Source organism: Hesperophylax consimilis, chromosome 25 (genome assembly GCF_061612785.1).
Source record: "Hesperophylax consimilis isolate HC1 chromosome 25, BYU_Hcon_1.0, whole genome shotgun sequence".
In the NCBI taxonomy this organism is placed as follows: domain Eukaryota; kingdom Metazoa; phylum Arthropoda; class Insecta; order Trichoptera; family Limnephilidae; genus Hesperophylax; species Hesperophylax consimilis.
Genome location: NC_142860.1, coordinates 3,130,992 through 3,153,918, shown reverse-complemented (window position 1 = coordinate 3,153,918; position 22,927 = coordinate 3,130,992). Strand labels below are relative to the sequence as shown.

The 22,927-nt window shown below is 33.9% G+C and overlaps 1 protein-coding gene across 1 annotated transcript in view; it reads right to left on the bottom strand.

Annotated features, from left to right (window-relative positions):
- Positions 1-22,927, bottom strand: part of LOC149411440 (facilitated trehalose transporter Tret1-like) — a 56,735-nt gene that overhangs the window by 10,680 nt on the left and 23,128 nt on the right. Inside the window, exons 4-5 of the mRNA XM_089647019.1 lie at positions 18,421-18,581; positions 616-791 (exon numbers count right to left, since the gene is read on the bottom strand). Of these exons, the coding sequence (XP_089503145.1) occupies positions 616-791; positions 18,421-18,581 (337 nt within the window). The remainder of the gene's footprint in view (positions 1-615; positions 792-18,420; positions 18,582-22,927) is intronic.

Sequence of the window (22,927 nt, the reverse complement as noted above, 5' to 3'; positions counted from 1 at the left end):
AGGGTGAGTGTTTGTGTGTGTGTGTGTGTGTGTGTGTCTGTATGTATGCGCATTGAATTTTTTACATTATTGACATGATGCCACGTTTGAATTTGGGCAGTGAATCCGAAAAAATGTCAATGTTAGAGTTAATACAAATATTATTTAGAGTATGAAGAGCTCGGTTAATAGTCGAATTAGATGCTGCATTTGTTTTATAATTTAGCGTGTGGAATAGCACTGTATGTCGTGTACGTCTCAAAGGTATGTTAATGTTAATAAGGGACAAAAGTTCAGAACAGTCAATCTCATTGTTTAAAATTCTGTGTATAAATATTGAGTAAATTACAACAAATTACGTATTATTAAGTATTTGGAAGCGTCTATGGTAAACTTTTGAATATAAGAACATAGAATGGTGTTTGTTGCCACTTTCTAACACTACTTATATCATATTATATCTTGTAATACTAAAGAATATAGAGCAACATTTACAAGACCGTCTCAGTTTCTGCCATAAGGGGCACAAAAAAACTACTGATATCGATGTATTGAAAGCACAAAAATACTAAATATTTGCCGATAGATTAATATCTTGTAGAAACATTCCTTAACACCAATATGATATGAACTTACCAGCGAAATAGCCCGCCAGTATGCCGGCCGTGAGCTGCAGCTGAGAACAGTGCGCCAGGTTGGCCCTGACAGACGGCTGCGCCAGTTCGGCCACGTAGGGTGGCACCGCTACGGACAGAGCGCCCACGGCCATCCCGCCCACGAAACGGCCCACATAGAAGCAATACACTGATGTGCTGGAAATAAACAAAATAATTCATTAATATAACATCAACAAAATACAATATCAACACAAATACAATATTAACAAAAATACAATATTAACAAAAATACAATATTTTGAAAATTACGATATTTTTTATTGAATGAACGAGGCGGATTCAAAGTCTGCTGCCATAGCTAAGTTGTTGAAGCAGTTGCCGGTATTTCAGAAAAATCATTTCAAATTTTGGTTCCGTAAAAACGTTTTTTTTACGTAAATAAATAACCAACCATCACACAGTTTCCTCTCCGGGATAGGCAGAGATACCTTCAATCAACTCTGTCTCGGCACATACCCCTTGCTTCATTCACATTCATACATACTCTTCTGTTATTCTGAATTTTGACATCACCCAACTCAAATATTTTGTTCACTTCTTCCTCGGACTTCCCCGACTTCTCCTACCATTGACATACATGCATATATTCTCTATTCTATACTCTATTTTCTTCATTCATTCAATCTAACCATCTAAGAATCCCTTTCTTAGGACGGGTTGTTTCGGAGGATTTGAACAATTCATCAAATTTCAACGTTCATTTTCAAGTTCTGTGGAAGATTTTTTCAATTTCTGTTTTTATTTCAGTTTTGTTAAGCAACTAGCCTGCAATGATATAGTAACAGAACTTGAATAGGACTTTCACAGAACCCGTAAATGAACGTTGAAATTGAAACGTACTTAAATAAAATAGAACAATTACAAATCCGTTTCCTAAAATTGATATCAGGCAAAAAAAAAAACAATTTTGTGAAAGCGATTATAAAATAATGTTCTCTTTGTGTAATGTGCTCTCTATACATAGTAGGATAGATAACCAACTAACGCTAGATGAATTCTGGAAAACAGAATTCAAAAAACCTGTAAACCATAACTACCCTACTAGGCATAAGAGAAGCACAAATGTTAATTATTAAAATATCGCAAAATGTATACGGAGATAGAACAAAAAGACATAAAATTCCGGAATCATTTAACTCATTACCTGAAGATATTAAAAATGAGACATGTTATTCAAAAATAAAAACGAAAATTAGATCGGTCTACCTCCGTGAAACATGAAAACAATTAATATTGAGGATCAAGATATCAAGTTGAAAATAAATATATAATTATAAGCTAATATATAGGAAAAGTGAGAGATTTCTTACAATTAAACTGATTGATCAGTTTTGTAGGATTTAAGTAAGAGAAAATAATGTACAAATAAAAAAAAACTGAATAAACACAAATTTACAATAAACGACCAACATTGCTACATTTATACCAAAATCATCGAACTCAAGAAGCCAAAGTCCACCAATACGCTTATTTATATAATTCACTGGTTGACGTGTCAACACAATATAGCGACATCAAGTTAGACGTTGGAATTTGATCTTGTCTAAGGTAGTAGTGAGATGAGAGATTATTAGCGTACAAATTTAGTCCCTGAAGTTAAACTGATTTTTTAAAGATTAGACAAATAAATTTGCTCTAAATTTCTCTATGCCTTGGATAAACCAGCCCACTACTAACTGATGCCAGCAGAATTCTTCAGCCAAGTATGAAGCCACGACTATAGTCTGACTCCTACACTTTTTATGTATGTTCATCTATGTTCAATTTATTCAGAAAGATAAACAAAAAATACATTTTTTCATTCTACTTAACCGCACTACACTATGAATATTTTATACAGTCAAGAGATCTATTCCTGGTTAAAATCCCAGCTCAGAGTCTGGCTAGTACTAACTAATACGATTTAACAATTGACCTCAGCCAATGGTGGCGGAGATAGGGAACCATATTACAGTCAGCGAGCGGAGAGCGGAGAGCCAAGAGTTTTGGACCTTTTGTTTTCACGTTTTTCTCTCGGTGGAAATGTTCGTGTCAATTGAAGGAAAGATTTCATTTCATTTTCACTAAGTCCTTATTACAAGGCGCGGGTTCAATTTCCGTTCGCGGCATTTATTTTTACCCGGGAGATATTTTCAATTTATATTGATATTACAGGCGACTAATTATTGCTTATAATAATTTATTTTCCTTTGTGCTATGCATAAAAACCTTGTCTTATAAACATAAGTTTATCAAAAAAAATAGTTTATCCGTTTAACCTTTTATCCCATATTTATAGGTTTTATAAATATGGCGCATTACGACAAGGGATCACTCAAAAATTTTTAGCAAAATGGCAAAATATGCCAATAAATTACTCCAGTAGTTATTCTGCATTTAAAGGTACTTGTACAGTAAATATTATTTTAAACGGAATAATACTTTACCCATTTTTGACAAAAACCAATTATTCTTATTATAGTCAGAATTTTAAACATGCAACCAAACTTTAAATTTCCTTCAAAATTTATAAAAAACAAGAAATGCATCGACTGTTTTCATCATGGAACTAGCGATGAGTTGTTCATGAGTGAGCCAATTGAGCTAGCTTTTACGAGCCGTATTTGTACCACTCCTGGTAAGCCGCACCGCGGCTCCAGCTATGGTTGCTCTGTTTTATCAGGAAATATTTTAGAATTGTTATTACATACTTAGAGACGTGCCGAGGGAGCCGTACCGGGTGAGTCGTATCGTGTGAGCATAGTATTTTCATTGCTCATAAGCTCTGAGCTCACAGCTCCCGTTCAAAAGAGCCGTTGCGTAATTCAATTGAGCCGTCGCAGCGTTCAATTGAGCCGTCGCGTCATTCAATCGAGCCGTGCGTCGCGTCGTTCAATTGAGTCGACTCTTAAGCCGTACGAAAATATTTAGCTGGTGCCTTGGCTCCCGCTCTTAATGAAATGAGCCATGACCTATCGCTACACGGAAAGTTTAGTATTACTCGTATATCAAATATGATATTTTGAGAGAAATTAAGACTCGTATCAAAATACACAGTTTTCGAACACTGAATACAATTCAAACACACCGTAAAATATAAATGCCTTTCATATAGATTTGAGTAGAAAATAATTTCTCCTTTGACACAGTACCTTTTGACTATTAGATCGAGATAGCCGATGAACATTGCGTACTCTGTCTGTGGAAATCGTTACTCTCTCTTACCTCCATAGTTATAAATATGAACTTAACGGTGTTAGAAGGAAAGAAAATACCAAACTTTACATTCAAACATAGAAGTTAACCACAGAATAATTAGAATTTACACCTGTATGAAACCAAATGTTCCAAACGCAATTTGAGAAAAAATTATGAAACTTTGTGAATTTTTCATTATTATTTTTGTAACCTCAAAAAAGTGAGGTGGTAGTAAAGTTTATAATACATTTTTTCTAGTAATATATGTATTTTTTTGATTTTCAGTAATTTTAGTTTAGTGTTTAGACGTAAAAACATAAAGTGAGCCATTTTTAAAACTTTTCGACCGTTTGATTTCAAAATGTTACTATAAAAAAAATAAGTTTTTTATCAGCTTTAAAAACAATTATATTTAGGATACGTTCAGAAATATTCCATTTATTTGAATTTTTTTGAGAAGCTGAAATAAACACTTCCACTAAATTCTTCGACTTTCTGACAGCATCTTTAATAAATGCAACTTAACGTTTTCAACTTTTTCAAATGAATTATTCTACTCCTTTGAAAATGCCAGAGGCTTCAGGAATAATTCAACCTTGATAATTTTATATTCATCTTTATTTCGAAGTCAAGTCGAATATAACTCCTCTGTTCCCCCCATTATAAAATACATTCCCAATAGACAAAATTCCACACAAATTTGTAAGACACATTAATTTTAAATACAGTATTCCCATTCAAAGCAAAAACTATAATTTATTACTTAACGAAAAAAAATTATTTACTAAAACTCTCAGATCAAGCAATCTTCCGAACAGGCCTTCCATTGATATGCTTGGTATAACTATAAGTGACCAGCTCAGGTACGGGGGCTCCATCGAAGCCAGAGTAAAATTGGCCTCTCAGAAGCTAGGCGTACTGTACAGGGCCCGCAGATACTTTAATAGTACACAACTGCTGACCCTGTACAAATCGCAAGTGCGCCCTACTGTCGAATTTGGCAGCTATCTCTGGTCCGGAGCCCCTAAATACCTGAAAAAAACCCTTGACTCTGTGCAAAAACGGGCGGTCCGTTTGATAGATTCCCCGATCTTAACAAACGGACTGCAATCTTTAGAGCATAGGCGTCAGGTAGGTATGCTCTCTTTGTTCTATCGGTATTACAACGGAAGATGCTCTGAGGAACTAGCGTCATTGATCCCTTCGGCACCGGTGCGTAGTCGGGATACACGCCAAACGCGCGCCCAACATTTGTACACAGTTGACATTTGTCACATGAGAACGGGTCGCTTCTACGATTCGTTCTTATGTTCAACAGCTCGGCTGTGGAACGAACTGCCGGCCTCTGTGTTTCCTCCCTCCTACAACATGGGACTCTTCAAGACCCATGTTCACTCCTTCCTCTCCACAAAAAGACCCTCCACACAGCATCCCCAAAGATGACATAGGCCCTGAGGGAAATTATTTTCTTCAGGGCCTCCTATCATGAACTGTACTCTCATCCGCGTAACAATGAATCGGTGCACATGTCAAAAGGTCATTGATGTGCAACAAAAACAAAGTCGGAGACAGAACCGATCCCTGTGGGACGCCAGCATTTATGGAGTGCGAGGAAGAGGTGAAACCGTCAGCAACCGCCTGAATCGACCTATCCACCAACACCTATTTACCAACAGTTTTGGCCCGCACCGGGGACGCCTGCTACTCGCCGCTGTAACGATGTTAAAATTGTTGTGTTGTATGTTCTTGAATTTAAAGTTTTTTTTTTTTGTAAGGGTGGGAGGTGAAAGGAAAGGTCTGGAAAGGAAAGGTATGAAGGGTGGGTAGGAATCTATGGTTCAGGCTGTCCAGGAGTGATGAGCGTTTGGTTTCAGCCCACCCACTGCGGTGCTAGGCGATAGGCTGGGAGAGTCCGGCTGGAGAGGGCATCCAATGCACACATCCATATTTAACCGTATCATACTCCGAATAAGAACTACCAACATTATATTTGTTTTTCTCACCGCATATTTGTATTGGCAGCTTTCTTTATATATTATAGATTCAACCCGAACTATATGCAAGCTACAAAGTGTCTTAGATAAATATATCTTATTTTATATTTTAATGTGCGACATCTATTGACTTCTTAAGCAAACAATTTTCCAAAATTTTAATATATGTTTAGGAATCACTAATATTGTGTCCAATAATTAAATATTACAATTTGAGGTCTTACTCAAAAGTTATTAAAAAAATAGATTATTTTTAATTTTTAATTATATTTTTTTTACTTGTATCGCTATAACTCTACGCTTTTTGATAGCGCCTTATCGCTTTGACCCTTTCTTGGAAATTGGGTTCAATTTTATTATTTCTTGTATTGAATTATCCTTAAATGGAATCGAAAGCAAACATTATTTATCTCTCATGGACATGAATTCCCATTCAAGTTCTGACGTCAAAGATAAAAAGGGTTAAGAAAAATGTAACCTTTGACGAATTATTTTGTGTTTGACCCTGAACAATACGTCCTCGATTGAATGGGAATCTTCTTGTCTAATATCACACTATCATTATTTAACCCCTCAGGCCTCTGGCATGTTCTGACTCAATTTATACATATAAAATAAAATCCAAATAAATGTAATATTTATAAAGGTATCAAATTTTATTATTAGAAATAAACAGATATTTTTTAAAATATTTAAGTTTTGAATGAAAACAAATACATTTTTTCGACTACAAACCAGACTCAAATTACTGGTCTATATTTCTATAGACAAGTGTATTATAAAAATTACAGATACCTCACTTTTTGACGTTTTATACAAAAAAATGATTAGTGAACTATTTGTAATTTGTTCTCATATGGACCCATTGGTTCAGGTTAGTTGGTGTAGGTTTGGTGTACATTTTAATTCATCTGTGGTTAATTTCTAGATTTTAATATTAAGCCTAGTGTTTTCTTTCTCTAACACAGTTTAGATCATATTTTTCACCATGACAGTAAAGGAGATACAACGATTTCTATGAGACCATATTATGAACTGTTCCCAAAAGTGAATAATTTAAACTGAGGTGTTTTTATTACTATTCAAAAATACTATTTTTTGTTGTGCATCTGTAATTGTAACCCGGGTTCGAAGAACTCGGATTTGTTTTGAATGAGTGTCATTTTAAAATTTGAAATTGATTGTTTAAAGAACTAAAATAAACTATAAAGTACGTACCTACCTAATAAATACAAGATTTTTTAAAATTAAATTGTCATTTTCAAAAATTGAAATTGATGTGTGAAGAGTTAAGAGAAGTGATATAAAGTACCTACTCAAAACAAAACGCTTTTTACCGGAAAATTATTTCAGTTCTTTATTTGAAATGTTTTTTTTTTAAATTTATTTATTATGTATCATAGAATGGGGATCATAATCCATGCATAACCTGAATACAATTCAAAAGTAATCATAAAAACCAAACTGAAAGTGCCCAACGGAAAGCCTTCGATTGAAAATTTCAAAATTTTTGACTTTTCAAACATGTGACAAAAATACACTCTCGAAAAAATTTAAAAATACGATATTCTCTAAATAGAAATGAGTTTTTTAATTAACTAAAAATCTGGCTGAAAGAGGTCAATAAAAAACTCTTAAAAAATAAAATGACCTAGAAGACAAATAAAATTGAATTAAAGTACTTTAGTCCGCCTCAGCACAGTACTCCCTAATGAGGAGGACTAAGAAATACCTTTACCTTTCTTAAAAGTACTAATCCAATTTTTTCCGCTGATAATGTTGGTAGCAGGATGAATTCTAGAGTTGATTGCTTTCTACAATACTCTTTTTTTTTATTCAGAAATAACAAAAGATTATGGTATCCAAACAAAAACATGGCCTTTAAGTAATTATCTAATTTAATCAACTTAATTAATAAAATTATAGCTTCGTTGTAGAAGGGTGATTATATTAATACTCGTTACAATGGGTAAGTTGAAGTGCTTAATAGTACTAGCGTTAACTGGGGTGAAGTGGAGCTAGAGAAGTAGAGCAAGTTTAATCTTATGTTAAAAGCAATTTTGATTTCCGAAAGATGTATTAAAATTCCAGTGTCGGATTCATATGCCGTTGCATTTCAAACGAAACCAGTTGCATGTTCCGAGTGGAGTTTAAATTCTATTTTCACAACATGTGCTGCAATATTCCGAGGAAAACCAATACCCTTAATAAAGTCAAAATATTAAAGAAATAAGTGCTTACCGCTAATTTTGTGGTTGAAAATTGTTTTACGAAAGTCACAAACCATGTTAAATTTAATATTTAAATCCCTTTAGAAACATTTGAGGTTTTAGTGATACGTGCATCCCCCTCCCCCTTTCCCACAACGCTACCAAAACCAAAAAGTGCTGCAGCACAAGCAGTACAAACATCCAAATGGCCCCCGACTGCGAAAAGGACCTGCCTTAGACAACAGTTATAGACATGAAACAATAAACATTTTTGAATATAAAAAAATCGTGTTTGTTTATGGGAAATACCTTTTTTTAATCGTTAAAAAATATATTCAAGATAGATAGTCAGAAAAATAAATCACTTGCTTTTAAGGTAAATCTCCCAATTTTTCTTAAAATGCATTTTTTTTAATTATTTCGTTGTTCTCAGATCCCTCAAGTTATATTATGTAACAGCCATTGTAAGTGTTATTTTTTTATATTTTATTAACATAAGTGTGCCATTAAAAGTTGTACCACTTTACTCCAGTCAACGGTCCCGTTTAATATTATTATTTACCTGAGGAATTACGGCGGAGCAAGCCCACGTTCTCTAAGGCTTCTCAGGTAGCTATACAGTGTTTGCTGGGAGGCTTAGTGAAAGGAAAATATTAGCATTATCCTTGGAAACGAAGCGTAAATTAGATATTTTAATTCGGTCGAGGACAGCTTTCCCATGACAAGGGCGATAGTGCCAAAGCCTTGGATTTCGACGAACTATATTATAACGTTAAATCCACACAAATATAATGTAGTTTTGTACATTCTACGACTTAACGATACAAGCGGCGAGGCCAGAATTATTGGTATAAAATGTTTGAAACAAAATATCATTTAGCCTGTCGAGAAATATCCTTTGCTAGTCCGAGAAGCGACGGTAAGAAGTTTCACGAAGAGACAAGACTAGAAAAAGAGGGACGAGAATATGCAAGATGTGGCAAGAAAATATAAGGAGGGGGCAAAAGAAGCAAGAAAAGACTAGAAGAGACTAGGATAGAAGAGACAAAAGAAAACGTAAGAATATGCAAGACTAGACAAGAAAGGACCAAGAAGGGGCAAGAATATGCAAAAATATACAAGAAGAGCCAAGATTCAAGGAGGGCCAAGAAGAAGCGAGAAGAGCTAGTAGAAACTAGAAGAAACAACAAGAGACAAGAAGAGACAAAAGGAGACAAAATGAGACAATAGGAACCAGGAAGAGCCAAAAGGAAGCAAGGAAATGTAAGAAGAAGGAATATACAAAGAAGAATAAATAAGAGTCAATCAATTCCTTTATTCATGCCTATCGTAAATTCCAATATTGAATTATTAGGTTAACATGTATACCAGTCGATTAAACTCCAACCTCCTTCCCATCCTCAGAGTACATGTTTCAAGTTCTAACAAAACAGTGCCCCCTGGTGTTCCGGTCGCGCCGGGACAGGAGTGCTCGACGTTCTCACGCTCTCGCTAGGGTGCAGTACACTTATACACTATGTATACGGGTGTTATTTTTTTAAACATGATTTTAGTACCCTATAATAATGGAAGATGTGTCGAGGAACTAGCGTCATTGATCCCTTCGGCACAAATTAGTAGTCGTCCCCCACACAGCATCCCCAGGGATGACATTGGCATATGAAAAATCATTCCTTTGTGGTCCGCCGTGTGGAGTTAATGTAAAAAGTGGCTTAAAATGGAATACCTTTTTTTAAAGAAATTGGTGGACGTTAGTTTTGAACATATTTATAAATAAAAAATTTCATTTATTTGACTCATTTATGTTCAAACCAGTTTTATTTACGGAGATACCTACAACCACTAAAAACCACAACAAATTAACAATTTTAAAACACACCTTAATAATTCAGAAGGATCACAATTCGCCAACATAACCTAACATTTAAAAAATACAATCAAATTCTTACCTTTAAAATTCTATAATTTTCTACTTTTTTTTATCAAACCCCTGAAATACTATATATGATTATATCCAAAATCTGCGCAAAACTTTAATTCGTGTCCATAGAGCTACAATTAGAGGCGCTACTGCGTACTAATTAATATCTAGTCAAAACTTGTTCCACTATTAGAACGCTATAAGCGATGTGCTTAGACCAGATTCGATAGTTTTAATTAGAGATTTGGAAGAGTTGGAGGTCAGTTAAAGGTAAAAAAAAGCGAAACCTATTTTTTCGTTTCATGTCTCATCTAAATTTAATACATCAATGTTCATATTCCACAACGTGAGGCTATTCCGCGGTAATTTTATTTACGGTCCTCGCCGTAATGCGGCAACACAATTGGAAGAAGCCCAACACTCACCAGGCCAGTGACATTAACACTCTCTTCTCGTAGAACCTTTTCTGAAGTGCCTTGTGTTCGGCAGCACAAGTTCCTGGTAGCTGGAACTAACTGCTAGGCCTTAAATGGAATGATTTAATCCTATTTAATCAAAGGGAGAAGGGAATACGTCGCTGTCTCGTTGCGTCTGTTTTGTTCTGGTAATAACAAGTTGCTTTTTCTTTTCTTTTCATTTTCCTTTTGTATGTTTTTCTTTATAAATGTTGTCCCTCCGCTAGCTTCAAGAACAAGAACAAACTACTTTGGTTGAGAACACTTAAACGTTTTTGGTATGTATGGATGTATGTTGTGCCGTTTAGGGACAGTCGGGGGCTTTTATAATCATTCGATTGTAGCTTCATTTACGAGAGATGGGAAGGCTGACAGAGATATTGAAGGAAGGGTAAATGTAGGTAACTCTATTAATGGAGGACTGAACGCAGTTGGCGCTAACAAAAAATTGTCCAAAGAAGCGAAGTTAGCAGTCCACAATGGAGTGCTGGTAACTACACTGATGTATAGAAGTGAGGCATGGAACTGGCAGAGAAAAAGGAAGAAATTAGATTGAATGCTGTTGAAATGAGATCCCTGAGGCGTATGTGTGATAAAACTATTTATGATCGTCTGAGGAATGTGGATATCCGCAAAGAGTGTAAGGCTGATGTAAGCGTTATGAGTAAGGTTAAGAAAGGGACGCTTAGATGGTTTGGGCATGTAGAGCGAATGAGCGAAGAAAGGAGTGTAAGGAGAATGGAAATGCGGATGGTAGCAGAAGTTGGGGACGCCCGAGGAAGACATGGCACGGTCAAAAGAATCAGATACTCGAGTCGGATCATGTCAAGAGTCAGAATAATAGAAGAGTATGTATGTGTATGAGGCAAGGAGTGTGTGCCAAGACCGAGTTGTTTGGCGGTCCGTCCTCTCTGCCTACCCCTGCGGGGAAACGGCCTGATGGTTAATTAGTTAGTTCATACAAAAGTAGAGTTTTGACGTGAGAACCGATAGAAAGACCCATCTGGTCCTTCGATTCGTCAAAGTGGATCTTATGAAATATCTTTCCTATACGTGATCATTATTTCCCTAATCATTAATTTATTTATTATTTTACACGCACTTGGGGCTTTTACATTGGTTATATTTTTTTAAACGAGGGTTGGTAATAATCAATGATAGTGAGTATTGAGTACGGTTTAGAGTTATATATAAAAAAAAATTATACCCTATAATTTTCAGTTTTTTTTTTTAAATAAAATATTGTTTTGTTTCTTTTCAAACAGAGTATTTTTTAATGTTGAAAATGTCAATATTATTTACATATAAGTTTGCTAAACTATGCAGGCGACAAATTCATGCAGATAGTTGCAGAGCAAAATAATTTGTAATATTTTGGTACTGTATTAAATAGTAAAAAAATGGCAACACCTTGAACATAACCATATATCACATGAAATTATCTGTTATTTGCAAGGAACAATATCTTCAAAATTCAGAAAAATATATGCGCAAAAATCATAAATATAAAAAAAATATTTTAACTTGGTTTTGAACCAATTTATTGAGTTTTATAGGTCGACCGGTTTTGGTTGCACTCAACCTTCTTCGGGATAATGGAGATATAATCTCTGAATATATAAACGAATGAAGTATATAAATGTATACAAAAAGCATATAAAAGTATATGAAGTATATAAGTCAATGAAGTGTTTTAAAACAAATAAAAAAATAAATAATTATGAATGGTCATTGGCTAAGTTGGCGTCGCGTTTGGGTCCCACCCAGGTGTAGTACGTTCAGTTCTTCGGCTGACTCAGCTCTCCATCACAACACAAGCAACATATTCCGCTCAGTGTGGTGGTAGTACAGATTTTAAAATATTTTTACGTTATTCGTATACAAATAACCAGATACTTTTTAATTTATTTTCATTAATACTATATGAGACGATACAAACATGCAAAATATCCACATGATATAGTATATACATATTAAGACAAACAGTCAGACAAATAAAGTCCGCCATCTTAATCTGTGCAGGAATCGGTAACAAAATAGAACTAGTATTTTTTGTTCATCCCCAATCCATATGAAAAGACGATCCATATGTAAAACTGTGTGAAATAAGTATCGTTCTATATGCCCATTAGTAGCTGTTGAAACTGGTTGGTTGATACACCACTTGATGTGCCTTAAAGATACCAGTTAAGTCAAAGGGAATGGACACTTTAGAAGTAAACTTGTCGTTGCCCTTTTATTTTTTTTAGAAATATACATATTTCACGATCTTAACTTAACCTTTCCTCTGCTCTAAAATTTGAAATGATACCATCGAATGGCGAAAGCCAGAAACTTTGAAAAAAAACACATTTACACACAAATACACATTAAAAATAGTAGTATCATCTGCGTATAAGAAGATTTTTTGATTTTTTTCTTCTACACAATTCAAAATTGGTGGCCGTTTCTTAGTAAATATAAAAATGGTAAGTATGTAAAAAATTATTGTCTAAACAACGACTTTTCGTAATATGATCCTGATATACATAGTTTCTATATGGGGATCCATATTTTTAAAAAAACATCGTGTAAAGCGCCCATTAGTTTGAAATAAATGAATTTCGTTTTTTTTACGTGTTTAGTAATAAAATAATTTATAATTAGGTTGATTATGAGACAAAGCAACCTAATTCTTAAAAAAAAGGATCCGTTAAAGAAAAAAAACTTTAGTATCAAGAAAATTTTAAATTAAAAAACTCAATACATTAAGAAAAATGCAATGAGATTCAATTATTTCGTGCCGGAATTGATTCGTGAAATGTTGTAAAGCCGAAAAAAGCAGGGAAGAGTGGCATAAAATAAATTAATGTAATTGGTTAATCCGATCTGTCTACTGTACAGTCCAACTCATTCAAAGCATATTTTTATTTCTCAATTGCAAAAAATAAATAGCCAACATTTTACAGATAAACACAATTTGTTTTAACTTGGCTGAGTTCTGAGTGCTTTCAAAACTTTCAATAGTCCAGAGCAAAAGAGAGTTCTATCGCTTGACCATACATTAGTCATCTACCAGCTTAATTTATGTTATTTAGAGTAGTTTTCTTTTCAGAAAGGCTCAATAAGTTTCAGAAAATAACTTAAGAACATCGAAACAGCTTTCACGCTACATAAAAATACGCTCTTTCCCAAACGTCGTGTATATTGTCTTCTTTGTCCTTCCCACTACTTCACAACTTTGGCAACAAAAGCGGTTCAATAAAACCACTGTCTCCGAAAACTATGACGCTTTCTAGTCGTTGACGATAATTCGGTAGAAAATATTGAGGTTGACCGTTGAAAATAGCGCGGACGTTTATGCGAATACTGATCAATCAATATTATTTTATTATTAAATAATTAAGTGTACAATGTGCGTGCCGCTAAAACTCATAAATGAGTCCCGGTACGATCAAGGGATTTATATGGTACGGTAGCCCTTTATTCCCGATTCATGAAGAAGGTTCCCATTTTTACCTGAAGGGCGTGCGTTTGAAGATATAAGGGATAAAAGTTTCGCCCTCTAGAAATTTTTGTAACATTCCAGAACATTCGAGAGTATTCGAGAGCATTCCAAAACATCTCGGATCTTTCTGGAATGTAGTGGAATGTTCGCGAATATTCTGGAATGCTCGGAAATATCTAAATAATAATATGATCTAATTGTTGAAGACAATTTAGCTATTCAAAATCAGAAAAAGGTACGGTCGCGTCTAAGACTAATCTGGTCGTTAATATTGTCTTCAATAAATACATATTACAATTTGAGGTTTTACTCAATAAGTTATTCCAAAAAAAAAGGAATTATAATAGGATTGTTTAACAATCCTAATAAAATTAGCGAAGGCCAACTTTAGGGAGTTCCAACTGTTTGGACGTTGTTATTTATAAGGACAACCGTTATATTTTACTTGCTATCGGAAGAATTGCTTGACACTTAGCGCTACATCTCGGCTGGATCAGATAGCAAAATCCACATAAACATTTACAAGGAAGGTACATCTTGTTACTCCAAGTACGAACCTGAAAGATTATTTCTAATTGCATTACATCATTTGCAGAGTATAAACAAAACAAAAACTCATGTTTATTTATTTTTGCAATAACTTAATACAAATTGTAATATTTAATCATTGAAGACAATAATAGCAAATCTCAAACTAAAATTTGAAACAGAAAAATCAGAAAAATGTTCTTTCGCATCTAAAAATAGCTCTTAAATGAAACAATAATCATAGGATTTCTAGGTGCAACTGACTTTTTCTGTTTCAAATTTTTCTTTGGGTAGCTAATCAATGTTTAAACGAGTTTTACTCATTTGGCGCAAAAACTGACTAAACAAAACATAGTTCTATAACTGCGTCTTTACTAACAGTCATAGACATATGAATAGAGTAATATAATATTTTTAATTTTAATAGATAAAAAATGTCATCGGACAGCAAAATGACACATACATTTTTCATTCCAAACATGCTCACTGTATCTACATTTTACTTCCAAACAGACCAATTTTTCACAATTGATAACCATCCATTTATCCTATATTAAGTGTTGTTTATGAGTTGTGTAACATTTAAAACTCGTTTAGTAATAACGCCATTAAAGTGGAATAAATTAAAAAATGATTGGTTTATTACCTTTATTAATATGACGAAGTTCCAGCAAGAAATAACAGATGAAAAAATAGACGTTCCAAATGATACGATTATGTATTTTATCAAAGCACAAAAGGCGAAGGCAAATCCCTGATTCTTATGCAAACGGCTTTGTGTTACGCGTCTACATGTATCTCGATGTGATAATATATGTTTCTAAAACTGATCCATATTATATGACGTGAATAAGCTTAAAATGATGCTTACATATGGAATGTAATACGACAATTAGGTATATTCTCTTTTTCACATCTATTTTTACAAGTTTTCATATCACAAGCCACTATTTTGCCGTGTTATTTCATAAAATGCCTCGACCATAGCTCGACGCTAGTTCGAACAAGAATGATGACGTCACATTCTCAAGATTCACGGGAAGCCATACGCGAGCCCAGCCGGCTCCAATGGAACCGGTATGGGGAGTGGGGAATAATACGCTTTTATCACTTAGGGTAGGTCTACTAATATTCATATGTCTATGCTAACAGTCTACCCTGATACTGATTACGTACTGACATTGTTATTAACCTATATACGAGTAAACTTCAAGCTTAAATGAGTATATTCTTGGTTTGCCTCATATCGTCTCACATAAAGGTAACAGGCATTAAAATCGTTTGAAAACGGAGCCTAGAAACGCTCAATTTCAAGCACAAAAGTGTTTTTTTATTTATGTTGTAAACTATTTTATAAGAAAGCAAAAAATTTAATCAAGAGAAACTCTCACAGATAATCTTAACTATAATAATGTATTTTTTTTATTGTTTTGATTTATGCGTCCATACATTTCTATTGAAAAAATATTTAACTAGTGTACATTTATATTTTTGTATTTAGTAATTCAATTTATCTAAATCATATTTTTTTTGTATTCATCAATTCAATATAAAGATCAATAAAAAATAGTGATTTAGCATTACAAGCACAGCACTAGATGTTATTTTCAACGACTGATTATACTTTGATTCAATACTACTTTGCAGCGTTCATTTATAACGAACCTAACTTCATGTCCTCGAGTAACTTCCTTGGGATTTCTTTCAAGGCTCAAATGTCTACGAGAAATTAACTTTCCCGTCTCGGTTAACCTAATTTGAGTGGGATTTCGCGACTTCAACATAGTTGACAGAACAGAGCACGGAGGATAAATAATGACTTTTAAGCCTTAAAGATTTCACAACAAATTTAAGAATCAGTTGGAACGTCTTGAGCGAAATTCTTTTGACAATCTTTTTGGAAATTTTTCAGCCGAGGGTCTTGAATTAGTTTTTTGTAAAACCAAGCATTTTTCATCGTTAATATGTGTTATTAAGAGATAAACTTTGAGCTTGGAGAATCCAACAATGAAGTAGGAAATAGCCCGTCTTATGACAGACCACTATTTTTGGTTGCGTTTTTAGTGCGTTCTAATTTTCATTTTAGTAATTGTAATATTTTTTAAATGTAATAATCAATAGTGTGTCTATGTAATATAAAGGTACCTAATCTTTCGAGGTTATGAAATCTGACAAACTTCAAACTGAGAATATAACATCATTGAAATTTTATTTTTTTTACTTTTCTCTTCCTCCAAAAATCCTCAGAGCCTATGTCTTCTTTGGGGATGATGTGTGAAGGGTATTTTTAGGGAAAGGAGAGGAAGTTCTGAGATGGAATAAGGTGTGAGGGGTGGGTAGGAATCTGGGTGTCAATATGTCAAGGAGTGACGGACGTTTAAATCCATCCCTCTCATTGAGTTCAATTTATTCCGGCTGGAGAAGTCAAAATGTCTCTCTCAACCAATCTCTCCCGATCCGGCCCGCCACCCAGCAGATGGGCAAATGCATCCGCCGGCAAGACCTAGATAAACCTCACCCCATGAATCCGGCACCCCTGCTAAGAAACCAAACGTATCAAACCACTTGAGATTACCTATGGCGAGGGTTTTGGTTATCCACTAAATGGTTTCTGGGGCAGCGGTACCCATACCTGCCTCTCAAATTGAGAATCAATAACCTAGATACTCGTGAATTGTTTTGATTGTGATCAAAAGCCTTTAAGTTTTTGGTTTATGTCTTCTGAGCTGTTATTAAGTACGTACTTACACATTATGAACAGAGTGTTTACAAAAAAAAATTTACTACCTAGTTATTCTTTTTTAAATGTATTTCTGAATTTAGTCTGTTTTAAATCGAGTATCTTCACATTGAAAACATCAAGTATCAACTATTTTCGTGTATTCTTTTTTTGAGGTCAATTACATGCGTATAATGTGTTGGTAGAACTCAAAGCAAAATAAATTATAGCTAACTTGCTAGTGCAGATTATTATTGGATTTCAATGATCTCAATCTGAAGATCATATCAAAGATCACACTTTTGTCTGTTAGATGGCGGAGATCAAGCATCACGCATTTCGTCACAATGTGAAAATTTTAAAAAATCGGTGTTGTACTTATAATAACTAAATAACAATTATTAATAAACTTGTCGAATTCTACCGCATGCTTCACACGCAAAAATTATAAAAATAGCACTTGGATTCAACTTAATTGCTACAAGAAATAACAATTTATGTCGCGGGGATGGTACAATTGTATTAAAGTTCCGCTGTTTTCTCAATCAAAGTTAAATTCACAGTTTAGGAAATACGCATAAATTATTAAAACAACCCGAACTAAACCCTAACAACCTGTTTAGTTCAAACCTCCGACTTAAATACTTATTAGGAGGAAGCTACAAGCCAAAAAGTTGTATATTCTTGGTATGCCTTATTTCGTGACGAATATAGCTAATTGGCATTAAAATCGCTTGGCAAATGGAGTCAAAAAACGCTCGATTTCAAGCGCTAACTGCTTTTATTTATTTTGTAAACAAGTTTATAAGAACGCGAAAAAGTTAATCAAGGGAAACTTTCACAGATAATCTTACCATATTAGAGCATTTTTTAAAGTTTTTCAAATATCCGTTCATACATTTCTATTGAATTAAAGAATTTTTTAGTAGTTTACATATATATTTTATATTGAGTAAATTTTTTTTATTTGAATTCTACTCGAGGCAAACGATAGGAAAAGCATCAATTTATCCAAAGCATATTTTTGGTATTCACAATGTAAACCAATTCGTTATAAAGATTAATGGAAAATCACTATTTAGCATTAAGCTTCGCCTTAACATTAGATAGACAAGTTCAAATAAATTGTTCTTTTTTTAAAGAGTCTGCAGCATGCAGCAGAATTCAACAAGTTAACCTTTCCTTACCCAACCCTCAAAACTTTCTTCCCAGAACTTACTTACAAAACGCCTGTGTGGGGTTAATGTAAAAAAAGAAATATATATGTAGTTACCTGAGGGCAATTAGTAACCAGGATACAACCATTGGTAGCGCCAAACTCAGCAGCGTTTTCTTCCTGCCGAACCTTTCTGCAATGAGCCCGGTCGGAATAGCACCAAAGAAAGCACCCAGATTCAACAGGGATGCTATCCATGAGCTCTCGTATGACGTTACCTGAAATAAATTATAAATAATTATAATTATATAAGAATTCTTGTTTTTAGACACAATAATGAAGATTACTAATTTTTATCTCCCAGGCGATCACGTCTTACAGAATACCGCTGGCGTGGCGGTCGTGCGGCGGTGTTTACACAGCGCTTCAATAGAACTTTCATTTTTGTCGGAATATTTAAACTCTCTATTGCTTTAATTGTGGAATTCAATAAAACTACTTTATACAAACATGTTAAACCGACAATTTCATTAATAAACCTGTGAAATGTCACACTCTTTACAAATAAGCTTGAGATACTAACAATAGAAATTCTTTATTTAAAAACCATGGAACTAAAAATATTAAAATTGAGGACAGTAAAACACTTGTGTCAAATATTGATTCAATTATTATATGGCTTCATCTTCATCCATATTATGGCTCTTTAGCAATTTGTTGAAAATTTCGCAGATCGGTGCTGGTTACGTTTCCTACAGATATTTTTCTCTGTCATTCCTTACGACTTTTTTCTTCGCGACTAAATTTCCGACGTGTCCGAGTAAACAGGAAGTACAATGCGTGCGCTATTTTTATATATATATATATATATATTTTTGATACATTAGAAATGTTTTTTTTCATAGAATTCTAGCTGTACCCCGCAATGAATTGCTGTGGCGCAGTCTGTCTGTGCATATAGAAAAATATAGCGCATGTTGATTATACGTCCAACAGATTGTTCTGTTCTTCAAAAAAGCATATTTTTACCTGTCACAGGTGACATCTATATAATATATGTGTAAAAGCAATCGGCTTAGAGCTTTCGGAGATATAAGATTTTGAACAAACTAACATTTGCATCATTATTTACATAGATTATTTGATAATGTGAGCCTCACTGAGAGCTTTACCCGTGCTGAGGCCCCCAGTTTACACTTTTATGTTACAAATTACGTATGTTAATAAAATGGAAAGTGTTGAAATTGTGTTATATTAAACGAATTTAAATGAAATATTAAGACAAAAAATAAAGAAAATAAAATAAAGTAATTAAGGCTGTTATTATTAAACTAAGCAATTTGAATGTAATTATTGGACCGGTTGTTTATTTATTTATTTATTTATTATTTATTAACGCCGATTATAGCGGCTTTTACAAAAGAATAACAATTGTTTTACTTATTATAAATACAGAATATACATAGATAAAAAAATATAAAATACATAAAAGAGAACAATAGAAATAGTTATTATAAATACAAAAAACAATATGTATATATAAATATATAAACAATTCATTTACAATAAGTCCCGGATAAATTAAAACTTTAAAACTGTATTTGGTTATAGTCAATCAGAGAAGCGCTGACATACAGTTTTAATTAAGTAGTGTTTGTATGAGGTTAAACTAGCAATGTTTATAGATTCATCCAAAACATATTTATTACCAAGTACATGTAGGCGATTCATTGTGGAATTGAGTTCAGCGTTAGATCCTGTATTGTTGCAATGATAGGGTAATTTGAAACGAACTGATCGACTAGGTACATGGAAACATATTAACGAAAGAAGTTCAGGGGATTTCAACAGGTTGGTAACAATTTTAAATAAATAAAATAGGTCAAAACAAATTCTTCTTTCTTTTAATGTATTGAGTCCCAATAATTGTAACAGAGAGGGGTAATTAATGTTTTCGATGAATATTCCCAATTTAAAATTAATATAACGTAAAAATTTATGTTGGACTCGCTCAAGGGAATTTTCATGTACACTGTAGTAAGGACTCCAAATGGTGGTGTTAAATTCTAGTTGGCTTCTAACAAGTGAAGTGTAAAGTAATTTGACAGTTTTTAAATTTTTAAAATCCTTTGAAATCCGTAAGACAAATCCTAACATTTGCATTGCTTTACTGGTTATATTATTAATATGTTTAATGAATGTTAATTTAGTGTCAAAGGTTATACCAAGGTCTCTTATTTCATCAACAGATAATAAGGTGTGATTATTGAGAAAGTAGGTGAACAACAATGGGTTTTTTTTTCTGTGGAATCTCATAAGTTGACATTTTTTTTACATTAAGTGTTAATTTGTTTTTAAGATACCAATCGTTAAAGCTATTAATATTAGATTGAAGTGTTAGACAGTCCTCGATATTGTCAATAATTCTATATATCTTCATATCATAAGCGAACATTAGAATGAGAACACGGGTGAATATGAGTGTTGTTTGAAATATGTTGTATCGAACGTCATCAGCATCATCAATATAACAAGCACAACAAAATGCCGTCATATTTACCACTGTCGAAAACTATTTAAAACCTTCCATAAAACTAATGTTGATAAACCTGCCCTGCATATAGGTAACTCATGTTTCAAAACCTGCCCTTCGTTTAGCGGTAAATTTTATCACAACAATTGAAAGAGCAGTTGTCTCGCCTTAACGCAAGCAACTATCTTGCTCTCGCGAAGCAAACGCTCATTGGTTGAACGAAAAAGCCCGCTCTCCCGTCAACAGGCAATGAGAGATTTAGAAAAAAATACTAGAATTTGCAAGCCTTTTCTGTAATAATAGGAGACAATATCAACTAAATAGTTTTGTACGAAGATACTTACATGTTAATTAAATAGGCTCAAATAGAAATAAAACATGTTACACGTAAGATAATTATGTACTCAGTGAAACTCTGAAAATCTTACAGAGATTTGACCACTTGTCTTGTAGAATATGTCTTATTATAACCTCTTTCCCTTCCCCACTTACCTTCAGCCTCACAACATCCCCCAATTGGGGATGCCATAGTTTCACTGGCTCCAGATGGGAGCAGTTGGGACTCTTGTGAGGTATTCACTATAAAAAAAATATAAAAAAAATTTAAAAAAATATTGCGACCTGGTTTTGGCAAAACGACAGCGGTAGATAAGGTCTAATATTATAAAATATTCTCATATTTCTGAGATAAACAGATTTAATCCTACAACGTGGCGAGCTTCATAGCAAAAAAAGGCAAAGCTCGTTACGGGAATTTGATATAGCAAACCAGAGTCGGTGACGCGGTCGTAATGAATCTTATAAATACGCCGCAAAACCGGTCCCTGGCCATTCCGCTTCAAGCCTTGGACCGAGCAACATCTACCGCTGTCCGCTCTGCTCGTACTCGTTTCGCTACCTGAGAACTAATTCGCTGTGTTTGATTTCAACCCCCCCCCCCCCCGCTCCACTTCCGCTGTCTACTGAACCTGCTTGCTAGCCAACCTCGGAGTGGGGATCTACTGTTGCCTACTGAGCCGGCCTGCTCACTGGCCCCGATGTCGCAGAGCCGTTACTGACTGAGCTTGGACGGATACAAGGAGTTTTACCCGCAATAAGACCCACCGTCTTTATAAAGGCATTCTTTTAAAATGCAAATTACAAATGTTGAATATATCGTCTTTCTCAAGACGCATTCGTTTATGCAAACATATTACAATAGTCGATATTCCCTGCATTTTTATGGTATTTTAAATAACTCTGTAACGGTTCAAATGAAATATCTCAAGTGCTTTATTTGAATCATTACAAGGGTAAATGTGTGCCGGTGCTAATATTTTACAGTTTTTTCTTGTGCAGGCGAACACGTCCCGTACATATGTGTACTATGTTTCTTTTTATATTTTTAGTTCTTTTTAGATATTTTTAAAGTTATTTAGTTCTTTAAAGATATTTTTTGTAGTATTATAACCTTTTATGTTCTTTAATCCATATCTTGATTTTGTTTATGAATTGTTTATTTGTTTCCCTCAGTTTTTGTGTTGAGTGTAAGATTGTCGAATACTTTTATGGTTTGAAATTTGAGGTGTATTTATCTTTGTGTATCGACAGAATTTTTATATTAAGTGAAACAATGTTTAAACAGCGAAGAGAAGAGAAACGAAATTTGATAATAAATTTTGATATTATGTACATTGATCACTATGTTTGTATATTTTTGAAGTGCTGTCCAAACACCGCGGGTGCGATCCGCATTAGGTTAACTACAAAGCCCGGCGAAACCAATCAATAATAAGGTTATTACGTTTTCTTGCCAAACCTATATCCCGGAATGACTTCCGGGTGGATAAACGTAGCCAAAATCAATATACAGAGGCCAAATAATTATGTTATGTTAATATTCACTGGTCAGAAATTTATAATCCACCTCCTAGAACAGACAACAGAACTTTTAAGTTAATTTAAATCATGCAATAGCCAACAAAATTATTTATTTAGTTATGTTCTGTAAAACACCCAATCTGGCATAATAAAGGTTTACCGAAAACAAACGGTTCATTTTTAATTTTATGAACATCAACAAAGTTACTATAAATTGATCTGTCACTACTT